Source organism: Sinohyriopsis cumingii, chromosome 11, assembly GCF_028554795.1.
Source record: "Sinohyriopsis cumingii isolate HCF-2022 chromosome 11, ASM2855479v2, whole genome shotgun sequence".
In the NCBI taxonomy this organism is placed as follows: domain Eukaryota; kingdom Metazoa; phylum Mollusca; class Bivalvia; order Unionida; family Unionidae; genus Sinohyriopsis; species Sinohyriopsis cumingii.
Window position 1 is genome coordinate 84,467,917 of NC_142971.1, and position 25,508 is coordinate 84,493,424.

General features: G+C 33.0%; 2 protein-coding genes across 2 annotated transcripts in view; both read right to left on the reverse strand.

Annotated features, from left to right (window-relative positions):
* The window catches only part of LOC149788886 (plexin-B-like), a 446,804-nt gene that overhangs the window by 353,761 nt on the left and 67,535 nt on the right, over positions 1 to 25,508 (reverse strand). The gene's annotated exons all lie outside the window — the stretch shown is intronic.
* The window catches only part of LOC149788888 (hepatocyte growth factor receptor-like), a 219,804-nt gene that overhangs the window by 192,666 nt on the left and 1,630 nt on the right, over positions 1 to 25,508 (reverse strand). Inside the window, exons 2-5 of the mRNA XM_089973562.1 lie at positions 23,846 to 24,046; positions 17,863 to 17,982; positions 13,982 to 14,082; positions 9,105 to 9,219 (exon numbers count right to left, since the gene is read on the reverse strand). Coding sequence (XP_089829688.1) covers positions 9,105 to 9,219; positions 13,982 to 14,082; positions 17,863 to 17,982; positions 23,846 to 24,046 — 537 coding nt within the window. The remainder of the gene's footprint in view (positions 1 to 9,104; positions 9,220 to 13,981; positions 14,083 to 17,862; positions 17,983 to 23,845; positions 24,047 to 25,508) is intronic.

The following is a 25,508-nucleotide window of genomic DNA, read 5'->3' on the forward strand; positions in this document are numbered from 1 at the left end:
TGCATGCTATCATATTGTTGCCATTTCAAACAAAATGCAAATTTTATTATTAACACAAGCATACCTATTTGTGTGGGACAGTCTATTCTTTTTGACAACAGGCATATGTAATTTATCATCTTTGATAAGCTTCAAATAATTCAGTAGCTTTAGAGCTATGCAAGAGTTACACCACATAGTCTTTTCAATTTGTTATTTTTTTTTACAATGATTAAAATTAGACAGTTGCAAATACTGGATGTGGACAATACAATCTTATAAAGTATGTTTAGTACTAGGAAATTCAACTTTCATGGAAAATGGGCTTTTCCACAAACTGGAAAAGGCGAGTCAGCTGGCTCATTGTTTACACTGAAAGCTCCCATTTAGTTTGAAGAAAAAAATGACAGCACAAGGGACCCTCTGGTAACAATCCAGTTAGAAATGATAAAATAATGAAAATGACTAAGTTTTGTGGATCTTTTTTTATTCTTGATGTTTCTCATTTTTTTTATTACAAAAAGGAGGGTACAAAATGATAGGGTGGTGGGGTGGGTGCAAAGTACATTATTCTAAACTGCTTCCAATAATTATTCGCCTTGCAATAACATTAGTATTTCTAATATTTTTAACAAAATATTTCCATTTCACAATAATTGTACTGTTGTTCTTTTCCTATAATTTTCCATACCAGTAATCGTTTTTCAGGTATATTTGAGATGCTTAGATAGGAATAGAACTTGTCTCTTGGAGACTGTTTCATTAAACTTTTAAAAAATAGTCATGTATTCATGTGAGTAAATATCTTTTCTAAGCTATTTAGGTGTTATGGCTTTAAAACATTTTAGTATCTCAACAAAAAATTCATTACTCAGATTTGTAGCCAGCTGTTCTATAGATTGTCCTATGAATCTAAAGCTAACTCCAAACCCAATTATTCATTTAATTTTTTTCTTCTATTGTTATATATATTTAATTTGTATTATTTGTTGGCTTTTCATGACTATATGTTATATACATTTGTATTTAATACTCAATCCTGTCTTAAATCAAGTTCACTGCATACCTGACTAGGAACATTGATTTTATAAATAACATAATACATAGCTAATATTTATATGTGATAATAGATTAAATACTAGAATCATTATCAATGGAAGTAAATCTGTTTATCTTAATTTGAGTCTAGGACATTGGTCTTTCCAGTTCCCCAGAATACCTCATCTGCCTGATGTTTACCATGTTCTCTATTATAATTTTAGTAACAGATTTTATCTTGATGACGACTTAGAATTTTCTAGAAATTAATTTGCACCCTCATTATGGTTCTACTACTGTGCATTTGGGTTTTTAATCATACAATTTTGTTTACTTGAGAAATTACGCATTCTTGCATTCAACATCTGAGGTTGAATCTGTCTTATTTTTGTGTTCAGCTTTTCATATGGGTGGATTTATTTATTAAATTATTACTCACTGGAAATACAAAGTGCTCATCTATAATATTCTCTGACAGAAACATTAATTTGGAATTTTTATAATAGTGAATTCAAGAAAGAATATTTCTGGATTATAATGTTGTGACACATCAAAAGACTCTTAGCACATTGCCACAATCCAGGCTGTTGGCACATTAAAGTGTTTGCGATAACAGGAATATCAACACAATCAATATTGGAATTTAATTTGAATACCATTGGAATTCAGTCAAAACTTTATACATTTGGACATCTGATAAAACGTCTAGAAATATATGGAATTTAATCCACAAGTTCTTTGCAAATTTCACTTTTTATTCTTAGGAAAATTGTTTGTTGAATTTTACAAATTTTGTTGGTTTTCACTCTTTGCTGCTTTTATTTAAGAACATGGAGTAATAGCACTATTTCTTCTTTTATGGATCTATCAACTACGGAATCCTTGCTGAAAAATGTATTTCACATATTTGCTAAGCTTGATTTTTCCTCTTCATCTGGATCATATTTTACAAGTGTCTTGACATACATGTCATACCCAGGTAAGCTAGGAATGATGCTATTTATTTTGGATATTTAAAATTTATATATAAACTGAATCTATGCTGAGGTTTGCACTGAGACAAGGAATCCCCAGTCAAGAGGTACATTTTTATCTCCCAGTGAGGCTTGTCTCGGTGCATACCCCAAAGTAGATTGTTTTTCTCACTCAATAATTTCCTTTAAAGTATGAATGATGTTATTTATTTATTTTGGATATATAAATTCAAATGCATTCATTATCTGCTAGATCTCTATATTTACCTGTTATGATGTTATGATCCTTTAGTTTGTTTTCAATTATTTAGTTATCATAGATATAACATGTTTTTGTAGAGTTAAAATGTCTTCCATCTTTCTCTGTAAACACCATAGATTTTTGCAATTTTGGGCTTAAATTTCCAAACACTAATTTAATAAACATTTCAGTGCATTTCACTGTTTTATGTTTTGATAACCACCAAGTTAATCTGATTTATTTAAACAGAAACAAGTTATTTCAATATATTTCAAACTATGGATATGTGTTGAATGGATGGAAAGAACAAATATCAACAGTGTCTGTATTTATCTGTGGAAAGACCGCAAGAATAAAAATACATTTGTTTTAAGTGAAATGATAAACAATATAAACAAAAGAATAAAGTAATTTGCCATTCATATTAATAATTAATCTATTCAGAATCTGTCTGTCCATCATGAGCAGTTTTTCACTCTATAAATGTGTCTTGTGTGAGCATTCCTCCACTCTGAACATATGTCTTATGTGTCTATATAGGCATGGCATAAAACATTACTACTCCAGAAGATAAAAGCAAAATAGTTTCAGATCTTACTACAAAGCCTGTGAAAAAAACCCACCTTACAATAAGGGTGAAACAGATCTAAGAAACTGTTACTCTACTCAAAAGTATGCACAATGTGAGTATAGGTCATCAACACAAGCATTATACCAAACTAGACAAAGTGCATTACAAAAATCATATGCTTTTATTTATTTTATACAATTCTAATGTTCTGTTTAGTCAGCATATAAAAAATAAATAAATTTGTTATACTTACAAGTTTTGAACATAAAAGTCTCTTTATTAATCCTTTCAGGATAATGTATGATGTAACTAGATTATGCCTTAAATGCTTTATTTGTATTTTTATTACATAATTTGATCCAGTCAACTAATAAAAAATAGTGTTACCAGAGCAGACGTGTGCCAGAGTGTACAGTGCACAAAATCAGCTGAGCCATCTGACACAAACATTTAGGATATTGTTATGTATATTTGATTTAATTTGTTTGTTAAGTTTTAAAGTCGTTTTATTTTTATTTTCATTACATGTCAAAATAATGAAGCTTTGTTTACTAGGAACTCAATATTTTTTCACAAAATAGTTTGACCTTGACTCTTCAGTTGTAAACAACTAATGTTGAACTATTTCCCAACCTTTATTTAGAAATCAGTGAGAGAAGTAAACAACTTTTTATTTTTATCTTATTCTTAGAGTAAAATGGTTTTTGTTAAGGTCATACTGGGGCTATGTGATTTTTGATTTGTAAACATGATCACGTGACCCTCTATTTTGCAATTCAGGCATTTATGAAATTGCGCATTGCTTAGTTTTAATAGTAATATTTAGAAAGTGATCTCTCATTCTGGGCTTAAAACACTTGATGTCAAGGTGTTCTTTTGTTTTGTCATTTTGGAGTTCTTTTAATGTTTATTCTACTATTTTGGATTCAAAAGGATTAATACTTTTTTTCCTGGAAAAATATGTGTGCTCATACAGAATTCTTGAACAAAGACATTTCTTAAAATTTGTATTCAGATTTCCAAAGCCAGAGTGTTATTTCTTGTTTTTCTACAACAGCACTGTACCAGATATAGCATACGTCATCACCTTCCGTCTTGGATTTTTCGTCGGGACTCGAACTTGAAATCATTCGAACATTTCATTATTAGGACTTCTAAAATTTTATTCGTAGATTATTCTTAGATTATTTTTGGATTTGATTCTTAAAACCATAGGTTCTTATTTTTCATTTTACAGTATTTTTCTAGGGAAATAAATTATTTGTTACATTTTTCAAAGCTTGTTGTTTTCACTCTTTCTTGTGTTACTGTTTATTCAAACCTAAATACATGACATAAGAATATGAAAAAATCTCCACTCAGTGTTGTGCTTTTCTAATTGACTTAATAGTGTGAGTGGCCTAGTAAATTATAATGACTGGCCCAGAAATATTGTTGCATCCCTTCAATATATGTGTTATTTGCATTCACAACCTATTTGACATGTAACAGCTTGTGAATGCAAATAACACATATATTGAAACTGTAGAGGAGAAAGAAATGCTTCGAGAAGTGATTGTTATATAGTGTATTAATGATTTTGTTTCTCCTAGACCAGATTTACACATGATCACTTTCTCTGCAAACTAGTTGTTTAAACAATCAGCATTTCACAATTCTTTCCCAAGGTCTCTCCCTGCTGGATTTCTCCAGCATCGAGTTTACCAAAAATCTGAAAACTGGAAAATTAGGTGTTGGATTTGGGGGACCTCCCTTTGATTGAGACTTTCAGTAAATGGATACCGGTAAATGGACCAATGCCAATAACAATATTATGACCATTTTTGGACAACCCAATCCCTATATCCATGTACAAATTTTATTGTAGCAAGACCCTGTGCTTGTAACATTGAAGTTTGCTGCCATATTAATGCTGTTTGTTGCTTGTGAGGTGGGAAGAAAAGCAACTACATTAGTATCATTTATTATTTATTTTTGTTGGTCTCAATTTTCGTGACTTTGAAAATAAAAGATATTTCATAGGTACTTAAATTTGTGGTTTTGGCAATCAGAATTTGCTTATTTGTAGGTATTTTATTTCGTGAATTAACCTCAACAAATATCTCAAATAGAGAATAAGAAAAGAACAAAACTATCAGGAGAGTAAATGACAATTGCTTCATTGGTAAAAACAGTACTACCACTAGTGTGATCACAAATTAAATACATGTCAAGATAAATCACTTACACTCCACATCAAAAAGATCTCTACCTTAATGCACTGTGCATAAAGGTGCAACATCAATTACTTTCTTATTACCATGGTTTTATAAAGTGGCAAAAGAGTGATAAAAATCAACTTAGATCCCTGTCAGTTTGGATAATGTCATCATTCCACCAAACACGTGACCAGCTGCCTCATGCTCAATACAGTTATCAAGCAGTGTCAACATTTGATATGTTCATAGACCATCAAAGTATAAAGATGCTAACTAAATTGAAAAACATTGGAATGGAATCACCCCTTTGAGCATGCTCCTTACGTGAACCAACTTCAAGCTATAGTTTTAGACCTTTACAGTCATGTTTGTTCATTGGAATTAAGCATGCGTGATTAAAATGTGACAAGCTTTAACAAACATTTTAGACGTGTATGTAAAAGCTAATGTTTCTAACCATATTAAAGAAATTGTGCTTATTTATAAAATAGCCTTGTTTATCTCTTAGAATGATAAAAACTAAAAGAAATGATGGGGGTCACTTCTTAACCATATGTGGCTATATTTTGTTGAGTCATTACATTTGTGGTTCAGCAAAGATTCTACAACTTATTCAGCTTATATATTCAGCCACTGGCGACCCTGAAAGACATACAGATGGAACAGAATGCACCCATCACCACCATCTGCTCAATGAATTTATGCTAATCCCAGGAACCATCCTGACCATAAAAAAACTGAAATGCACAAATAAATGGAAAAGTCTGATGTCTGATTTCTCCCTAACTCTTGGGACTTCAGCCCAAATCATAACTCATAAGCTCCCTCTTCAAGTATATACATTACCAGGCACTGTGAGGTACCTGATTTACTTCATATTTGGTCAAATTCAGTTGAATGGTTTTTGAGAAGTTGCCTAAAGATATTTATGATTTTAGTAATATCTGATGGCAGAATGGCACCATTTGAACAAATATGAAAGAACTTCAGATAACGATTTTTTCTTCCAAATTTTGACAAATTCTGTGGTTTTTCAGAAACTATCACTTAAATTTTTCTCTATTTTTAATATAGTCCCTCTAATTAAATATATACTGTATAGTCCCTCTAATTAGGTATATACTGTATATTCCTTCTAATTAGGTATATACTGCATGTTCCGTCTAATTAGGTATATACGGTATATTCCCTCTAATTAGGTACATACTGTATATTACCTCTAAATAGGTATATATTGCATATTCCCTCTAATTAGGTCTATACTGTATATTCCCTCTAATTTGGTCAAATACTGCTGAGTGGTTTTTAAGAAGTAGTACATACAAATTGTGAAGGGACCATGGATGATGGATCATGCACTGTGAAAATACTATGCATGATACACTCAATAGACCATGTCAGAAATTTGCTTGGCCTTTGGGCTAGTGAGTTTTAAAAAATGCTGGTCAACCTTCCTTGATGTGTATACAACTTATATGTATTCCCTTTCGACAAATAATGGTAATATTTTTTAAAAATTCAATTAGTCTATAAATTCGTATTTTCCTCTATCTGAAAAAGCAATTAATCTCATAAAACAATCAGTCGACCATTTTTTCTAATCACCTGAAGGTACATTATCATATTTTGGCATATTGTGTACGTATATGCAAGGTGATGATACAATTAGAATTGTCATGACTAGATGCATGTCATCACAAGTAAGCCTCCACCAATACGATGCAATGGAAAGGCACAATTATGTCAAAATGGGGGCATCCATCCAATATGATACAATGGAAGGACACAATTATGTCAAAATGGGGTCATCCATCCAATATGATGCAATGGATGAGCACAATTAAGTCAAAATGGAGGCATCCATCCAATATGATGCAATCGAAGGGCACAATTATGTCAAAATGGGGGCATCCATCCAATATGATGCAATGGAAGAGCACAATTAAGTCAAAATGGGGGCATCCATCCAATATGATGCAATGGAAGGGCACAATTATGTCAAAAAGGGGGCATCCATCCAATATGTTGCAACAGAAAGGCACAATTATGTCAAAATGGGGGCACCCATCCAATATGATACAATGGAAGGGCACAATTATGTCAAAAAGGGGGCATCCATCCAATATGGTGCAATGGAAGAGCACAATTATGTCAAAATGGGGGCATCCATCCAATAAATCGTTTTTGAAAATTCCTGATGTAAAGCCATATATCAAATCTGGTTTAAATCCATGCAGGTTAAAACAAAGTTATTAAGCAAGAGTAAAAAGTTCTCAAAGGACATGATGTAATGGGACATGCATGATTGACATGGTTAACATTTATATGCCCCATCTTGGGGTGGGGTAAATATATATATATATATATATATATATATATATATATATATATATATATATATATATATATATATATATATATATATATATATATATATATATATATATATATAATCTATGCTGTGGGGGGTTGCACAGAGACAAGGAAATCCCAGTCAAGGGGATACATTTTTTGTCTCCCAACGAGGCCAGTCGCTCTGCAAACCTCAATGTAGATTGTTTTTCTCACTCAATAATTTCCTTGAAAGTGAATAGAATTATTAACTTTCACAATATAGTTCACATGTAAATGTTTACATGTGGCACATTAATACCTAGATGTTAATGAGGGCTGTTGTGTGACAGTTCCATCCAAAGTACACAATTTTTACACATGACCCAAAAAAAGATAACATAAAATGTTTGATAGTATTGAGGTGTTATCACATTTAATATAAGGATGTTATTAGAAATGAACAATAAATAATGAATATTTATTCCAAGAAAATGTTTCATTTTCATCAGTTCTAATTTAGAAATGTTCTACAGTAATGTATATAATGAAACGATACTGGGTACACAGTTTTATATGGGCCATAACGATGAGTTACATGTAGCATGAGTGACAGTGATTTGATTGTTCATGGGTAATTAGAAATTGTGTCACTATCATATATAACCCTTCTTTTCTTTGGAGGAGGTGAAACTGTTTGTGACATACTGATGTTGTAATTAATATTGATTGCATACATTACCCACGTGTATGAAACACCCTCCAAATACAGACCCTATCGAATAACTATGTGCGGATCTAATCAAGGTCATGGTTTCTTGGAAAATTTATATTTTCTGTCTTGGAAATATGGCAATTGTTGCTATTCGTGGTGGAAGGATATGCTACAGGGAAATCTGCTTGTGGAATAACGTGTGGACAGATAAATGATTCCTTCTGGCTGGTAATTGCATTGTTTGTTATTAATGGTTTGCAGGTACATGTTTGATTCAACTGAGGCACATTTATAATTTTTCTTTCCTACCTTTAAGAGTCAAGATGTTTGTTAGCTTGTAGTCCATTTTCTTTTGTTTTCTCTTTATCGGTTTTTTAATATTTAAATCTTATTTTTGTAAGTTATTTGTTTCTTCCCTCCAAAAACTAGTTTGGTAAATTTCCCCAAGTGTCAGCATTTGTTTGATCAGAAAATAAACTCCATTAGGCCAAACAGAAGACAACAATGGTTGTGTCCCTTGATAAAGTAGTCCCTAGTGCATAGACACCATGGCTGAGATGGCTGGTATGAGATAACCAGACTGAGATGGTTGTTGTTGTTGTTGTTGTTGTAGGGTTTAACGCCATTTTTCAGCACTAGATAGGCTATACATGGTGGTCAGTATAACTGGTGGAGGAAGAACCCTGGAAAACCCAGGGAAGGAACACCGACCCTCGAGAAGCTACTGGCAGGCTTTCCCACGTACCCACGCTAGCCGAGCCTTGGACTCGAACCCATGTAAGGTGAGATGGCAGTGATCCGGAACGGTGAGTGCTTTAGACCACTCGGCCACTCGCGGCCCCAGACTGAGGTGGAAAAAGTTATATAGCAAAACACACACACACACACACACACACACACATACATACATATATATATATATATATATATATATATATATATATATATATATATATATATATATATATATATATATATATATATAACTGTACTGTCACAGCTCTAATGGAAATGTTTACAAACCTCTGTTATATCTATATGCAGGACTAAGAATTACCGTATTAGTATTGATAGAACTAGCTTTTGGTGCGATTTTCTGTGTAATACATCTTGCTGGAGTGGGAATCCAGGTGTCGTTTTCTATTGTGGAACATGACTTCATCGTAGAACATCTGGAAATAGTTAAGAAAGCCGTCAAAAGAGGTTTATGTACTGTGATAAGGTGTATAGTAATAAATAAAAATCTGTAAATTTTCAACCCAAAAAGATGAAAACATTATTTTGGTAATTTGATAACTATTACGATGTGCAGGGAATTTCAGATACAGTGTATATAGTATGTGCTGGGAATTTCAGATACAATGTATAAAGCATGTGCAGGGAATTTCAGATACAATATATAAAGCATGTGCAGGGAATTTCAGATACAATGTATATAGTATGTGCAGGGAATTTCAGATACAATGTATATAGCATGTGCATGGAATTTCAGATACAATATATAAAGTATGTGCATGGAATTTCAGATACAATGTATAAAGTATGTGCATGGAATTTCAGATACAATGTATAAAGTATGTGCATGGAATTTCAGATACAATGTATAAAGTATGTGCAGGGAATTTCAGATACAATGTATAAAGTATGTGCAGGGAATTTCAGATACAATGTATAAAGTATGTGCAGGGAATTTCAGATACAATGTATAAAGTATGTGCATGGAATTTCAGATACAATGTATAAAGTATGTGCATGGAATTTCAGATACAATGTATAAAGTATGTGCATGGAATTTCAGATACAATGTATAACGTATGTGCAGGAAATTTCAGATACAATGTATAAAGTATGTGCAGGGAATTTCAGATACAACGAATAAAGTATGTGCAAGGAATTTCAGATACAATGTATAAAGTATGTGCAGGGAATTTCAGATACAATGTATAAAGTATGTGCAGGGAATTTCAGATACAATCTATAAAGTATACACAACATGAGGTCATCATAAACCGGATTCACCAAAACAAATTTTGTATCTTTCTGATGAACTACCACTCAGTGCTTGTTGACTATCATGTAGATTGTTTCTGAATAGTCTAAGAAACAAGAAATGTCTCATGGAATGTGGAGGCATGGCGGACACTGTGCCTGAAAACTTACTAAAATACAAATATGAGGTTCATTGAGAGACAAACAGACAGAGAAGCATGAATTTGTCTGCATCATATCTTTCACAAGCAATTTGCATATTGGTTTATGTTTTTATAAAAAAACCATCATCATTCAGTTAATCATAAATATGATGCAAAATTAAAGTATAGATGTAACTAACATAAAGCCTCATGAACTTTTTCAAAATCATATTTTGCATAATTGATCTAAATTCTACGGTAGAATCTATAGATGCATTTATGTCCTTATTACTGTTGCAATTCACACAATTTATATTTTTAACAATTATATAAATGTTGGTAAGATTTTACTTTTTGCTGTGAAAGAAATATTTTTTGAACAAGATAATAAAATCATCATGCTCACATGTGACTAAAGTGAAACAAAATTGGACAAGTTCCAGCTGTTACCCCATGCATGAGTTCATATTGACATAAATTACCATTCATTCTGACATCCGATCACAGAATCATAGAAGGGTAATCAAACTTTGAGAGAGCATAATTGTTATTTGAATATACAAAAACAAATATTATTGCTAAAAGTAAACTGATCATGTACTGTTTTAGAAATATACGAAAGTTGAGTTCATTGTCATAATGAATTTCTATTAGTTGTTAAGAAAGATGCATTCATGCACTTAAGAACTGACCTGTGTGCCATTGATGTTTCATTTCAAGTGCAAACTGAAAACCTGACAACACAACAACAGCTCTGCTGTAGGTTTGTTTTCTTTACCATTATGGTGACAATAAACAAAGTGCTCAGGGATAAGTGAACAGAATACATTTTCTATTGAATGAGGATTTTATTGAATAATGCAGTATAACCATAAGCATTTAATTCTCGCAAAAGAAAAATCATTCATAGAAATTTTCACATTTATCTGTTTTTTTGTCTTGCATTTGTTGCATCAGGCAGATCACCCAAGCTAAAGATTATTTTGTTAATGAGGAGAGCGAAAGTGAGAATAGACATGCTCCAAACTATTTTTAAAAACTGAAATTAATGAGACCTATACTACTCGATAATAGAAAACTAATTCTCTCCCTTTATGTAGAACTACCTCGTATCAACATTCATTCCTGTCTGCTACAATAGTCCAGTTTCACAACACCTGAAAATAATGATCTCGAAATCCAAAACAAGACTCTCACTGCTGGGAGATTAATATTATATTCTGACCTTATTTGTACATGCAAAATACATATACTACATGTATGCATCAAACGTGTTGATTTTTATTTAAAATATCCAGTAAAATAACACAACAGTTTCAAATTTTGGGAAGGCAATAAAGCACATAAACCCAGAGAGTGTTATGAAAACCATTTTATAGTCAGCCTTTAATTTAGAAGCATTTAAAATATGGTCATGATAATGAACTAAATGTAATAAGAGTATATACAAAGGCAGGTCTTAAATGCACAATGGAATTCTTGTACAAAATGGAGTGAAATGGAACAGTTTTATCAGAGATGGAATTATAATATTTCCCTTTTATAATCTGTATAATACATCTTCAAAACAAACCTTTAAATAAATGCTACTGTGTTGTAAAAAAAGCAGTCATAAATTTGGGATTTGGAACAGTTTTAGGTGGGCCACATGTAGTGTCAAGAACACACACAAGCACACATGAATCAGTTATGTATGATAGGTATTGAAGTTTACTAACAACGCAGAACAAGTCCAAGTATGGAAAAGAGTTTACTAACAACTCTTTTACAAATCAACAAGATGACTAAAGCCAGTGTGGTTTGGAAACTGCCCCTTTGCTGACTTTGTACAAACATTTTTTTATGATGTCAGCATGTTCAGTCATTGACTACTTATATTAGCATGAAAAGAAACATTTCAAACATGTTCCTGTTGTATGATTTCAGTTCTTTTTATACCATCTACCGGCCACAAACTTTATCTGTTGGTTTATTGCTATTTATGTTCAGTTTCAATACCAGTACTTATGGTGTGTCACAAAATATATCTGTTGCTTTACAGCTATTTCTATTCAGTTTCAAAGTCAATACTTAGGATGTGTCACAAAATTTATCTGTTGCTTTATAGCTATTTGCATTGTTTCAATGCTAGTACTTAGGGTGTGTCACAACATTTATCTGTTGCCTTATAGCTATTTATATTCAGTTTCAAAGCCAGTACTTAGGGTGTGTCACAAAATTTATCTGTTGCTTTATAGCTATTTGTATTCAGTTTCAATACCAGTACTTAGGGTGTGTCACAAAATGTATCTGTTGCTTTATAGCTATTTCTAGTCAGTTTCAATGCCAGTACTTAGGGTGTGTCACAACATTTATCTGTTGCCTTATAGCTATTTCTATTCATTTTCAGTGACAGTACTTTGGGTGTGTCACAAAATTTATCTGTTGCTTTATAGCTATTTCTATTCAGTTTCAATGACAGTACTTAGGGTGTGTCGGAGAGTGAATAAAGTACTGTTAGTTCTGATGGTGGTCATTGTTTTACTCTGGACTTGAGGAAACAATAGCCAAATATCAAAATGAATGTAACATATTTCACTGCATGACACACCAGATGTATAGCCCTTATATTCAATATAAGTTGACAAGATCAGTAAAGTACTTAAATCATACACGGAGAACAAATCTGGACTGTAATTTTTACATTATATGCTGTCAGTAGATGAGCATACTGATGGAATCAAATAATCAGCATGGAACTGGCAAAGGAGTGGTCAGATTTCAAACCAAGTGAGTTAGTCACCTTGTGTGTGTTGATTTGTAAAAGGCAAGTGACTGATGTCAATAGTTTTTCATTGTTACTGACATTAATAAATGCATGTGCCTTTTATTGCCGTCTTATAAACAAATAATAATTATTCATGACTGATGAAGAATAAAGTAACTTGTGTATGGTAAGTATCATTTTGTATCGATTTCAGTATTCACTTCTTGTACTGACATAAGAATCAATCTGGAAAAGATATCAATATCACAGATATATCAATTAATTGTTTCACCCCTAAGTTTGTTTAAGATTCCTTTAAATAAACTAAAAATGTAATAGAAGCCAATCAACTTTTTCTAAATACGTATACATATGTATTGAATATACAAGACTGTTTGAAATTATTCATTTGTTGTTCAAATATATATAACTGACATAAAGATGACTTATTCTTCAAAAGATATACAATTGTAAATCAGTCTTAACACCTGTCTTTCCATGGGTGATTTTCATTTATAGGATATTCAAATGTCAATCAGTAATGTCAACCAGTAATGTCAACCAGTAATGTCAACCAGCTACCTCCACAACAATCAGATTTCAGACTGTGCTGATACTATGTACCAGATCTCATATGTATATGAGAAACAGGGAATACTTTATTTATTAAATGATGCATCTCACATACTCAAGCAGTAGCTACTAATATACACAAAATATCTACAAAAAATAGTGAAAAAGTAAAATGGCCTGCATTACTGCAACATAATAATAGGGACTCCAAGTGGCAGAGTGGTCTAAAGCACTTGCCTTTACTGATCATTGTCATCTGACTTCTGTCTATGTGAGTTCGAGTCTAATGGACTCAGCCAGTGTGGGTATGTAAGAAAGCTTGCCAGTAGCTTCCCATAAGTCAGTGCTTCTTACTGGGATTTTCCCCACGTACTTTCTACACCTGTTGTACTGGCCTCAATATATAGCCTATATTGTGCTGAAAATGGCATCAAACTCAAAACAGCAACATATAATATGATCTTATATATGATATGAACTCACTTTGCCTCCAGAATACACCAGCCACAGTGTGGATTGTTCGATGCTTGACATTCATCACAAGTTGAATATTTAGAGCAGTTATTTGCTGCAACTTTCACCAGCTGGAAATGAACCAAACAATTTAATTATATTGTGCAGTTTTCAGTGATAAATGACACTGAATTTTGGTTAAGTAGTAAACATTATTTTCAACATGAAAAGGTAATAAGATATTCTGAACTGGTAAGTACTTATAGTATTTATTAAATACTGAACAAAATGTTTCTGAAAGTAAAATTTACTAAACAAATTCAGTACATCACTACGCATTAGTAGATTACTTAATCTAAGAGTGCCTCAAGTTAATGGGCTATTGTAATATTTATTTTCTTTTTGACGTCTGTAATTTCTGCAAAGCACAACAAAGAACTGCCATGATATTGTATAAATCATCAGTAGAAGTGAAGTCTGTCGGAGTGTCAACACTCCAGATTTCATTTCTACCTATGATTTATAAAATTAATTTTGTGGCATCATAAAGAGAACAAAGTTTATGTAGATCAGAATAAATAATGTTTTAAAATCTTTTTAATACTCCTCTTTAAATCATATATCTTAATGTACCAAAACACTCGGCTACAAGACAATGGTTTATTTCAGAACCTGGATGCTACAATTACAAGTCGCGACAATACTAGTCACATGTCCTTACAATTAGCTATACCAGCTGCACTGGCATCACCATTGACAGAGGGGTATATAAACTGCACTCTGACACGATATAGTGAATCAACCCATATTATTCTCTCTGATGAGTTACAATAGTAACTAAACCAATCTTGATAACAATGGCCTATTTACCTTATGCTGGATTAATATTGGATCAGAAACACCTCTTAAGTGGTTGAAGCTCAGACAAAATAGATGCAAGATCATTTCATTAATATACATAAATCTTGCTCAGAATCTATATCTCTACATATCTTGACAATACAAGCCTATTTACCACATTTTATACAAATATTATCAGAAACAGATTTGCTAAAGTGTTAACAAGTACAGCAAATCAGATGCAAGACCACTTAATTCAGGTGTGAATTCTGCTCATTAGTCTATGACAACAATGGAAGATTAGTCAGTTGACCAAATTAGCTTATTCTTTAGTCATTATTATTATTATTATTATTATTATTATTACACCACCATGAAGCTGGTTCTGGATGAAAATGGTATATTATCCTAGCTGTTTTCAGCCAATTATGTGATATGTGACTTGGTTGTTGTTTATACCTGACCTCTTTGCCTTTTAATGGTCTCTAAATGACAAGTTACTGCATAAACTGCACCAAGAAAAGTTTTACATAAACTCTAAGCAGGATTGTTTACTGTTTATACATGTTATGGGAATATATTGAAGTGGTGTTCCGTTTGTTATTGTTTTGTTTGTTTTTATAGATCATTGAAAATTGTGTTTTTCAAAACATGTATGTGTCATTAGGTTCTGGTGTAAAATGTAGTGTTATTAGCATAAGTTGTCTTATGACAGGTATGTATTCATCCGATCTCCAACATGTTAAAATAGGGACCATCTAGAAAATCTTCCTTTTATAACTCCTTTAGCATGAACAGTGGCACTGACATGGAGTTTCTACTTAAACACTTCTTTCAATATTTAATTGGTTCTGAATGTTGCAAATCTGACCACCATGATATCCACATTTTTGTGAAGGAGTTTTGAAACCAGACCTAAATGACCTTAGATTCAAGTCAAATGTAATTGCTTGCATACTTGTACTTCAGTGAGCTTCTGAAGACAGTTGCTTATAAATGTTCTGTCAATTTTGTAATTAGCTGCATTTCAAGAAACAAGTTGATAGTCAGCATTTTGGCAATACTCACTCTATTTCCTTCTTCCAAACCCAATATATCCAGTGGTTTCAGAGATGTAGGTAAAATGAGAATGACAATAACTTTATTTGTTTTCATGTATGCCTCTGGGTGCCATTAAATATACCACCCATCTATTTGTAACTAATTGCATATTACATGTATATTGACTATGTGGGTTCAATAAGTATGGGTGAGTATCCATCTGGTGAAAGGAAATAAAGTAAATATATTGTGTCTATACTAAATGCTACTATGTATAGGTGTGTGTGTGTGTGTGTGTGTGTGTGCATTTGTATATAAATAAGTTCCTTTGTATGAGGGCCTCAAGGTTGATTAGTTTTTCAGTCAATTGTGTTAGTAATACCCTGTTTAAATAATGTCATTATTATTATTATAATAAATTATTATTATTATTATTATTATTATCATCATCATTATTATTATTATTGATTTTAAGGTCAAAGGTTGACTCAGGCTTTTAGCTGTAAACGTTTGTGATCATGAAAACATAAAAAAGTGAACAGATTTTAATCGATTCTTTTTTGTTTATATAGCTCTGACAAATACGCAGAATGATGCCACTTAAATAACTATGTGGCCATATTTGATGTTATATTAGCATCATTAAATAACTATGTGGCCATATTTAATGTCAAATTAGCACAATTAAATAACTATGTGGCCATATTTGATGTCAGATTAGCATCATTAAATAACTATGTGGCCATATTTGATGTCAGATTAGCATCATTAAATAACTATGTGGCCATATTTAATGTCAAATTATCATCATTAAATAACTATGTGACCATATTTGATGTCAGATTAGCATACTCAAATAATTATGTGGCCATATTTGATGTCAAATTAACATCATTAAATAACTATGTTGCCATATTTGATGTCAGGTTAGCATCGTTTAAAAACATTGTGGCATAATTTGATGTGAGATTAGCATCATTAAATAACTATGTGGCCATATCTGATGTCAGGTTAGCATCATTAAATAACTATGTGGCCATATTTGATGTCAGATTAGCATCAATTAAAAAACTTTGAGGCCATATTTGAGGCGAGATTAGTATCATTAAATAACCATGTTGCCACATTTAATGTCAAATTAGCATCATAAAATAACTATGTGGCCATATTTGATGTCAGGTTAGCATCATTAAATAACTACGTGGCCATATTTAATGTCAAATTAGCATCATAAAATAACTATGTGGCCATATTTGATGTCAGGTTAGCATCATTAAATAACTATGTGGCCATATTTGATGTCAGATTAGCATCATTTGCACTTTGGAACAACTAGACACCATAATATATCTTCTAATGACATCTCTATGTTGATATGACTTTCTGTTAAGGAGAAGTTGCAATAACAGAATTTTCAAGATAAATTTTTTTAACAAGATTTGAACGATGTGTGATGTGGTTGTGTGTAGTGTCAGAAAGGTAATGAAAATGTGGCCTCCACCACTCACCTATCACTAGTGTGTGAATAGTGTAGTCATAAATTGAAGAACATGTGGGATCATTTTCTGTCTGGATGATCTAACAATCTTTTCATTCAGCAGTGAGCTAATCATCCAAATCCTTTAGTGGTAGATAGTGTGTTGCCATTTAGCTGTATGTCCATCTATCTCTACCTTATAACATCACCTAAACCACCGGGTAGAAATTCATAAAACTTTATAGTTATGCCGCAACTGATATAAGTTTGTACAACATGGGAATCAACATTAGAAATCTGCCTACTGGATGCCAGGACACGGCTCAAAGGTAAGATACACCAAAATTTCAATCAGAGTAGCAGCTTTAATTATTCTGTGACCAATGTTAATAGATACAGTCACAGCAAGAAAATACAACATGCATGAAAAAGAGCTTTGCATTATCTCCTCTGGATCAATACATGGAGTTGGAGGAGGCATATAGGTGGGTTTCAATGTAAACAAATTTTAAAACCATTTCTGGTTTATTAGCAAGGATTTGAAAATAATCACCTTTTTGCTAGTGAGAAAGTAGTCCACATCTTTCCCACGGTGTATGGCCTCAACTGGTTGACCACTGTCCACATTATAGGTGTCATACTGCACCGCCAAACAGATGTTAAACAGAGCAATCTGGATTATAGAAGAACAAAATGGCTGTACTATTGAGAGTGAGAATGAAAAAGGCAGAATATGACAAATGCTTTCATTCAAAAAGGCAAAGATTTAAGTAAATTTGTAAATAATGTCAACAAACAAAGTTAACTTATAACTTTCTTTGAATTTAAACTTGTTATTTTATTCATTGTTACTGTTGCTGCTGCTGTTGTTTATATAAGTAATGTTGAATCAATACAATATGTTCATTATAAGAAACACATCTCCATGGATTTTCAGAATTAGATGGCAAGCAAGAGTACTCTCATACATTCCCCAGTAACACACTGAATACATGGTCTACAAACTCAAGTAAAATCTTGTTTAAAAATGGACTGATTTGGTTTATTGCAATTATCCTATCAAACTTTACAAATAATCAGCATGTAAAATTTGAGTTTGGGTTTGCTCAAAGTTGAGACTTAAGCAGTTCTACCTGCATCGACTTGATATACATGCAGTACTGGTATTTTTATCAGAACTGTGTCTAGATGCCATGGGAACTGAATGATTACTTGAGAAGCTTCTACAAGGGTAAAATGTGTCATCCAACATATTTCTATAATGCTTCTTAAAGTTTGCCAAGAACCACTGGAGGAGAAGCAAACTTTAATTTTCCACTAAGAAGCAAAATGACTATGAGCAAACACACTGACAACTCAACCTGACTAGAGTCTGTTCTCAAACATTTCATTGAAGGATTTATGATAACTTCTAAACAATCAGACCAAAAAGGAAGCAAATGCAAAAAAACTGGAAATTATATGTTTAAGCCCTGCCTTTATGTTTTCATTAAAACATCCCTATGTTAAGAAAATATCTCCATTTTTCATCCAAAATGGTGGGAGGAATTTCCCATCTAAATTTTCAGTTGTTGTTTGTGGCGACACATGTTCAAGGAAACATTCCTATAAAGTTTGACCAAAACTGTCCCAAAGGAGAAGACACCATAAACACATTTTCCAATTGTTCCAACTGTATGGAAGTCACAAGGTTTCTTAGAGAGCCAGTAACAATTCAAGTTCTGTAAAACATGCTATAAAAAACATTCTGCCAATGGTAAAATATTTAAGTAACATGGCTGCTTGGGAAACCACAACAAACATAAGTTTAATAAAACATATCCTGGGGAACATCTATCAATTTGTTTCCTTCAAAGTTTGTTAAGTAGTTTTGGAACAGATGTCTGAAGAACATTGATCACCTGGTTGTTGCACTCTTCATCTCATTGCTATTGCAAACTAACAAAAATATAACACTAGCAAAATATTACATAAGAAAGCAAATTTTTCAATAAATTATGTTTCTCTGAGAATACTTACCCAATCACACTATGTCAGCATTATTAGCCTGCTACATTGCAAATCCAGCCCTACTAAAAGAAGAAAATTGTCTCTCCCTGCCTATTTCAACAGACATTATGCAGTAACTCTTGCCCATGACCCACCCCCAACACCAAAAGGTGTCGCTAGGTTTTAGCTGAGTGAGATACTAATGAATATGATCACATGGTGTGGTGGTTGGGAGGTTTTCTTAAGTAATATGACTGGATACGTATTCTCAGAGAACATAATTTACTTAAAAATTTGCTTTCTCCTATGAATCCCCAATCACATTACGTTAGGAGAATAAATAATAGGAGGGGATGCTGAGCATCCGACCTCTAACTCGGGTATCCTTCTAGGGAACAATAGCTGGATTCCCATGTGATTGATAACCTGTTCTCCTTATTACATAAGCAACACAGCCTGAGGTCATTTGATCTGTGATCCTAACATACAGTTAAGAAGATTAATACTATGGGGATCTGTTCAGTTAAGGACCCAAGTGATCATGGCTGTCGCATCCAAGGCACAGCTATTTTTGGATTGTTCAGCAAGCAGGAAGATTGCCAGTGATGCCAAATCTAACACAGAGAATGTCGCCACGATGTTCTGAACCAGCCCAAACATTGCATGGACCATGTTCTTATTTACTTTGTAGTACAATGGAGCTGACATTTGGACAGCTGCCAAATTCTCATTGAGAACCAGAAGGTCTGCACTAAAGGCGTTGGAGTGCATATGATACCAGCAAGAGGAGTAAGTCACTTAAACATGGCTTTCTGAGAAAAACCCTGAGTTACCCTGGCTGCAAATTCAACCTGAAAGCCAGTCATTAGTCTCTTCTTCCTTCCCAAAATCAAGTGATGCCTTAACTTTGTAATGCAAGGCAATGATGGGGGTGGAGGGCATTCCAAAATGGCTAACACTCGATAGATTTCTTCAAAGATAGCTTGAAAGCTGGTAGGATGGCATCGACGATTCAGGCCAGTCATATTTGGTAATGTCACTAGCTCTCCCTTGAGGGTAGACAGTGAGTAATGGAAAGTCCGACATAGCTGTGACTGCCAGCTGATGTGAATGGTGAGTGGTCAACCTGGGTACTGGTGGTATATAAGACAGTCCGACAATCACCGGTACTAGACGCTCTGAAGGCCTGGCTGAACAGACAGATTTCTTATTGAAATCTCCAATATATTAGTAATAAGATGCCAATGGCATGGTTAGATGGACAGATCTATCACTAAGATCCCCATATGAACTATTTGGCTGGACCATGTCAGCAACAGCAAAAAATTAAAGCGAAAACTAGGAATGGATTGAAATTAGTAAATCGCTTAAACACTGTTGTAGCTAACGGAGACAAGAAAGTTTCATATCAGAAACCCAGGGCCCTGTTATGAACTTATGTACAACGCTTAGTTAATACTTAATCCACAATTCTATCCAAAAAGCGTGAAATACAACTTAACAAAGCACAAATATTAAGCAGCATTATGATTTTGCTAATAAGAGCTCCATAATGGCTGGAGTAAGCAAACAAAGTCAAAGGTATCCTAGCTAAAAATGACCTTGTATATGGTCAACAACGGCATGGTGATCTTAAATAATGAAGTCCCAAAAGGTGAAAAATCACTCAAATTGGCAGAATTGTAAAATAATGCATACAAAATGCAGTAGATCAATAAATCTGCATAATACATGCAAACAGAATATTAGATGGGCACACAGGAACACAAAAATGGCTGTAATGTCGAAAGAGGAACTGTACGACATGCTCTGTACAGCAGCGAAGCTAAACACTAGCGACATCTGGTTGTGAGAAGATGAGATATTGAAATAGATAGGGAAAGAAGATTTTTGTAGGGTGGATTTGCAAGGTAGCTGGCTAACATTCCTAACATTATATGATCTGGGAATGTATTCAAAGGAGACATAGTTCTCCAATGTTTCATTAATATTGGTCTAGTAGTTTAGTGAAGATGTCAAAATATATAATATATTTTCCACCTGGTTACTGATGGAAGACGATGCCTGATGCATATCTGGCACAAATGTTGAAATCAAATCAGATTTTGTCTCTGAAACACTTATGCCCCTGTTGCATTCATTAAAAGAAAGCCCAAATATGAAAATAGTGCAAAATTTATTAAAATGGCTCCAGTTGATCTACATACATTTAAACAGACCCACTAAATCATTTACATTCATAGCATTGTGTAAGTAATTAATCCAAAGCAAGATTTTGCACTATAAAAAATACAATGTGCAAGATGCAAACAACAGCATAAAGGATTTATAAATGTTAAAAAATTGCTAAAATGGCATCAAATTTTAATTAAAGCAGCAACATATACATATAAACAGTCCTTCCAAATTTTGTTTGTCATTTTCAGAAAAATCATTTCAAATAAAGTCAGACTTTTGGAGAAATATAATATTGGTATGACTAGACCTTAAAACATGTAACAGGAAGAAGTGAAACCAACAGTGTATGTAAAATCCATAAACTATTTATCTCCCTACAACATAAAATGAAAATTCAAATGACACAGTATTGTCAAATAAATTCCAATAATCCTAAATATTCTATCTCAAGTCCAAGAGCACAGAAAATTCCAAATGAATTCCAACAGTCTTGAATGTCCTGATGTAGCACAATGATGCAGTCCAGACTGTCTCTAAATGAGTTCACAATAATCCCAGAGTAGTGTATATAAATCTAAGAAGTAAATAAGCATGTTAGTAATTCCAGTTAATATGTTTTTAAATAAATAATTCCTCTTGAATTATATCTGACACAACTGCAAACTGGAATGAATTATTTGTTTATCAAATCCTTATTTATATCCACCTATAGACACTTTAGCTTATTAACCCCTGGCGCCGTGTTCACGCATCAAGAGGTAGTAGCCTACTGCCGAGCTCTGTAGTGTCAAGGTCATTATGATACACTGAAGTGGGTGGTATTATAGAAAGGCAGATAGATGTAGCTTACAATGATACCAAATAATCTAGACGTTCTAGTTGCACTACAAAATACAGAGGGAAAAACCTAATTTTGTTAACTCAATTTCTTTTCACCAAAATTTGCCCGTGGTCGGAATCCGATTTTGTGTCCAGATTTGAGACGTTTTGGTCTAAGACCTAAGGCAGACCAGTCTGAGCTGCACATAGACAGGCGAACTTTTGCAAAAAGTAGGATAAGATGGGCATTTGGAATAAAGAGTGGTCTCGATATGAAAATGATGGGTCCATTAAGCAAAAAAAAAGAAAAGAAAAGAATTCCAACTTTGACCCTTCTTTTAATGTGCAAGCAAAACAGCATATGAAAAACAATGTTTCTAACACAACTAGGCATAACTAAGCTTAATGTTAATGGAAAATCTCTTGGAAGTCGATGTATTAGGATGTATTCAGAAATAGCCCCCAAAATGTGTTTCCTACTCGCATTTCAGGCGAAAATGACAAAATATGGTAATGAGTTAATATGACCTATAACATTATAGACATTGAAGGTTTCCAATGGAAAAAACCTAGGCTAACTGTAAATAAGACTGACTTTGAACTCTTCTAAGTAAACATGTTGTTTACAACTTACAACTATGACAAAAAATAAGCACACAATATATTTAACTATGCATACCGTAACACAATTCAAAATCTTTAGTTTCCTAATTTGTTGATCTGTATTTGCCAACAATTTTGCCAGTATTTTCCTTCCCGGGCCTTACTATAATAATAGCTGATCTGCCCTCTGTATAGTCTTTGGAGTAAAATGGGTTTGAGCAATACCTATTTCACCTACCATTAAGTCAATTAACCGTTCTTAAAGACGAATCTCTACCCAAACAAAAGCACCACCAACCAAGTGTTCACTAAATGATGTTTGGCCTACAGGCATAAATGATAGACTGGTGATAACTTAAACATACAGTGCTGATCTTTATCCCTGTGAACAAAACCAAGGTATCCAAATACTTATGAAAATTACTTCTATTTTTTTAAATCAGTACTACTTATTAAATAAAGTTTGCATACTGATTAGCTCACATGTTAAATTTCACATGAGATTAATATCTTTTGAGTTAGACTGGATAGACAAATAATATGGATACTTCAGATGGCATCTATTCTTTGAATACTGATCAATTTGGATCAAAACTGTCAGCCAACGAGTCCCTCCTTTTGTTGGACTATACAGAATAGTCAGAGATAATGAATTTTGCATCTGAATTCGAATTCTTAGGTCTTTAACCCACACCACATTAATCTGGTCCTCAGTGTTATGAACATGGCTACAAACAAACAAAAAGAAAAACATTATTTGCTTTTCATTTTTTATTTTTAAAAAAAATGCAATCTAATTCATTTTCAAAGGCAACACTGGTGTAAGGGGCATACTGATGAAAAAACATAATTTTTATTACCTATACTGTGATTCCTTAAAAGTCACAACTATCTATACATGGAGAAGTTTTGATTTAATATAAAATATAGAAATGTTAGCAACTCACCTTCTTGACATTTCCTTTGTCTGTTCCAACTAAAAGCTCAGAGTATCCTCCAGTCAGTCTACTACCAGCAATTTTTCCCAATAGGGTGTCATCAGCTGTGAAAATAGCTGTGCTGTTCAATTTCACATCAAAGCTTGTCAAAATACCATAGACTTCAAAATTTCGTGTAGTACAGTTCAGGTATTCCTTCACAAAAAATTCCTAAAACCAGAAAAAAGAAACAAAATAAGTGACTCAACATCAAAACAAAAATATAATGTTATGACAATAGTAAAAGAAAAAAAAAAACAAATATAAAGCAAGCACAATGAAATCTCTGGTGAAAATATGCTTTTCCCCAATAACTTGACATTTGGTATACTTGCAGAATAGGATAAAAGGGAAACATTTATCTTTGATTTGTATGATAATGTATTGGTATATCAAGATGCTGAAATATTCAATAACATACCAGACCTAGAAAGGGAAAAGTTCTTTTGTTTGCCACAATATATTACTTCAGTTTAATTTAAAACTATGGAAAGTATACACAAAGAGTAAATCATATGTCCTCCAATTTTGTCAAGCGATTCTTGGGAAGAATTTTTAAATGTTTTTCAATAAAATTATTAACGGCCAGCTATGGCAGATCAGTATAATTTGTACAAATTTGAAAGACTTTCATGCAATGATGCTTTCTGTTAAAGTATGCCTGATTCTGATAAGTAGGTTTTCAGATGATGCAGGCAATATACCATCAGCTGAATAGGCCATAGAATGCTAAAATACTGTGTAAAGCTTATTATAAATGTATTTAGACAAATAAATTTAAAGTAACATCCAACACTTCTCACTGCTTGCTTCTACAATTACATCTACTAATTCTTAAAATTCTGAACCCTGATAACAATTCAAACAGTTAATTATTTTGCATACAAGACTTATTTTTCCTTTATTAATCCTAACATTTGAGTTGGAATTGTTTTCAAATTCTGACAGGCAAAACAATTATGACATATAATTATCAATATTAAATTACATGTTAGATGTAAATAAGAACAACACAAGGCAAATTCACTTAAAATTAACACAGTTCCTTTGTTAATTGTCTCTCTTTCCATCTCATCCATGTGATAGTTCCCATTCCAGAAATGTGGAATCATTGGTCAAACAAATCTGGAAGTTTCATGAACATTATTGATTTTTTGTCTATTGATCTTAATAATTAGCTCATGTAAAATGTATCTTTTCTTCCATTATATTCATTTCAACTGGTAAGTACTTTATTCATGCTCTGGATTACCTAACTGTAGCCATGAAACATCAACTCAAAGGAGAGGCAGTCTGAAAGGCTGCATCTGGTAGTATGCATATTACCATTAAGCAGCTCAGAATCATGCGATATGTAAAAGCAGTTCCCAAATGCAGCAGCAACATCTGGATGGGTTATCAGCAGAAGCATTGCCAGTTCCTACATGTATCATGGCAGCATAGGAATTCTGTATACTCTGATCTGTTAAAAAGGCAGTCTGACAGGCCAGACTGGAAGTATGGCATGTAACTATTCAGCAGCTTCAAGTAAAGCTGCAATTAAAAGATGTTCCCAAATGTGGCTATGACATATGCATCAGGCTGTGTATGGCAGTGGAAATGCAAGTTTCAAAACATATGGTAACACTGCTGG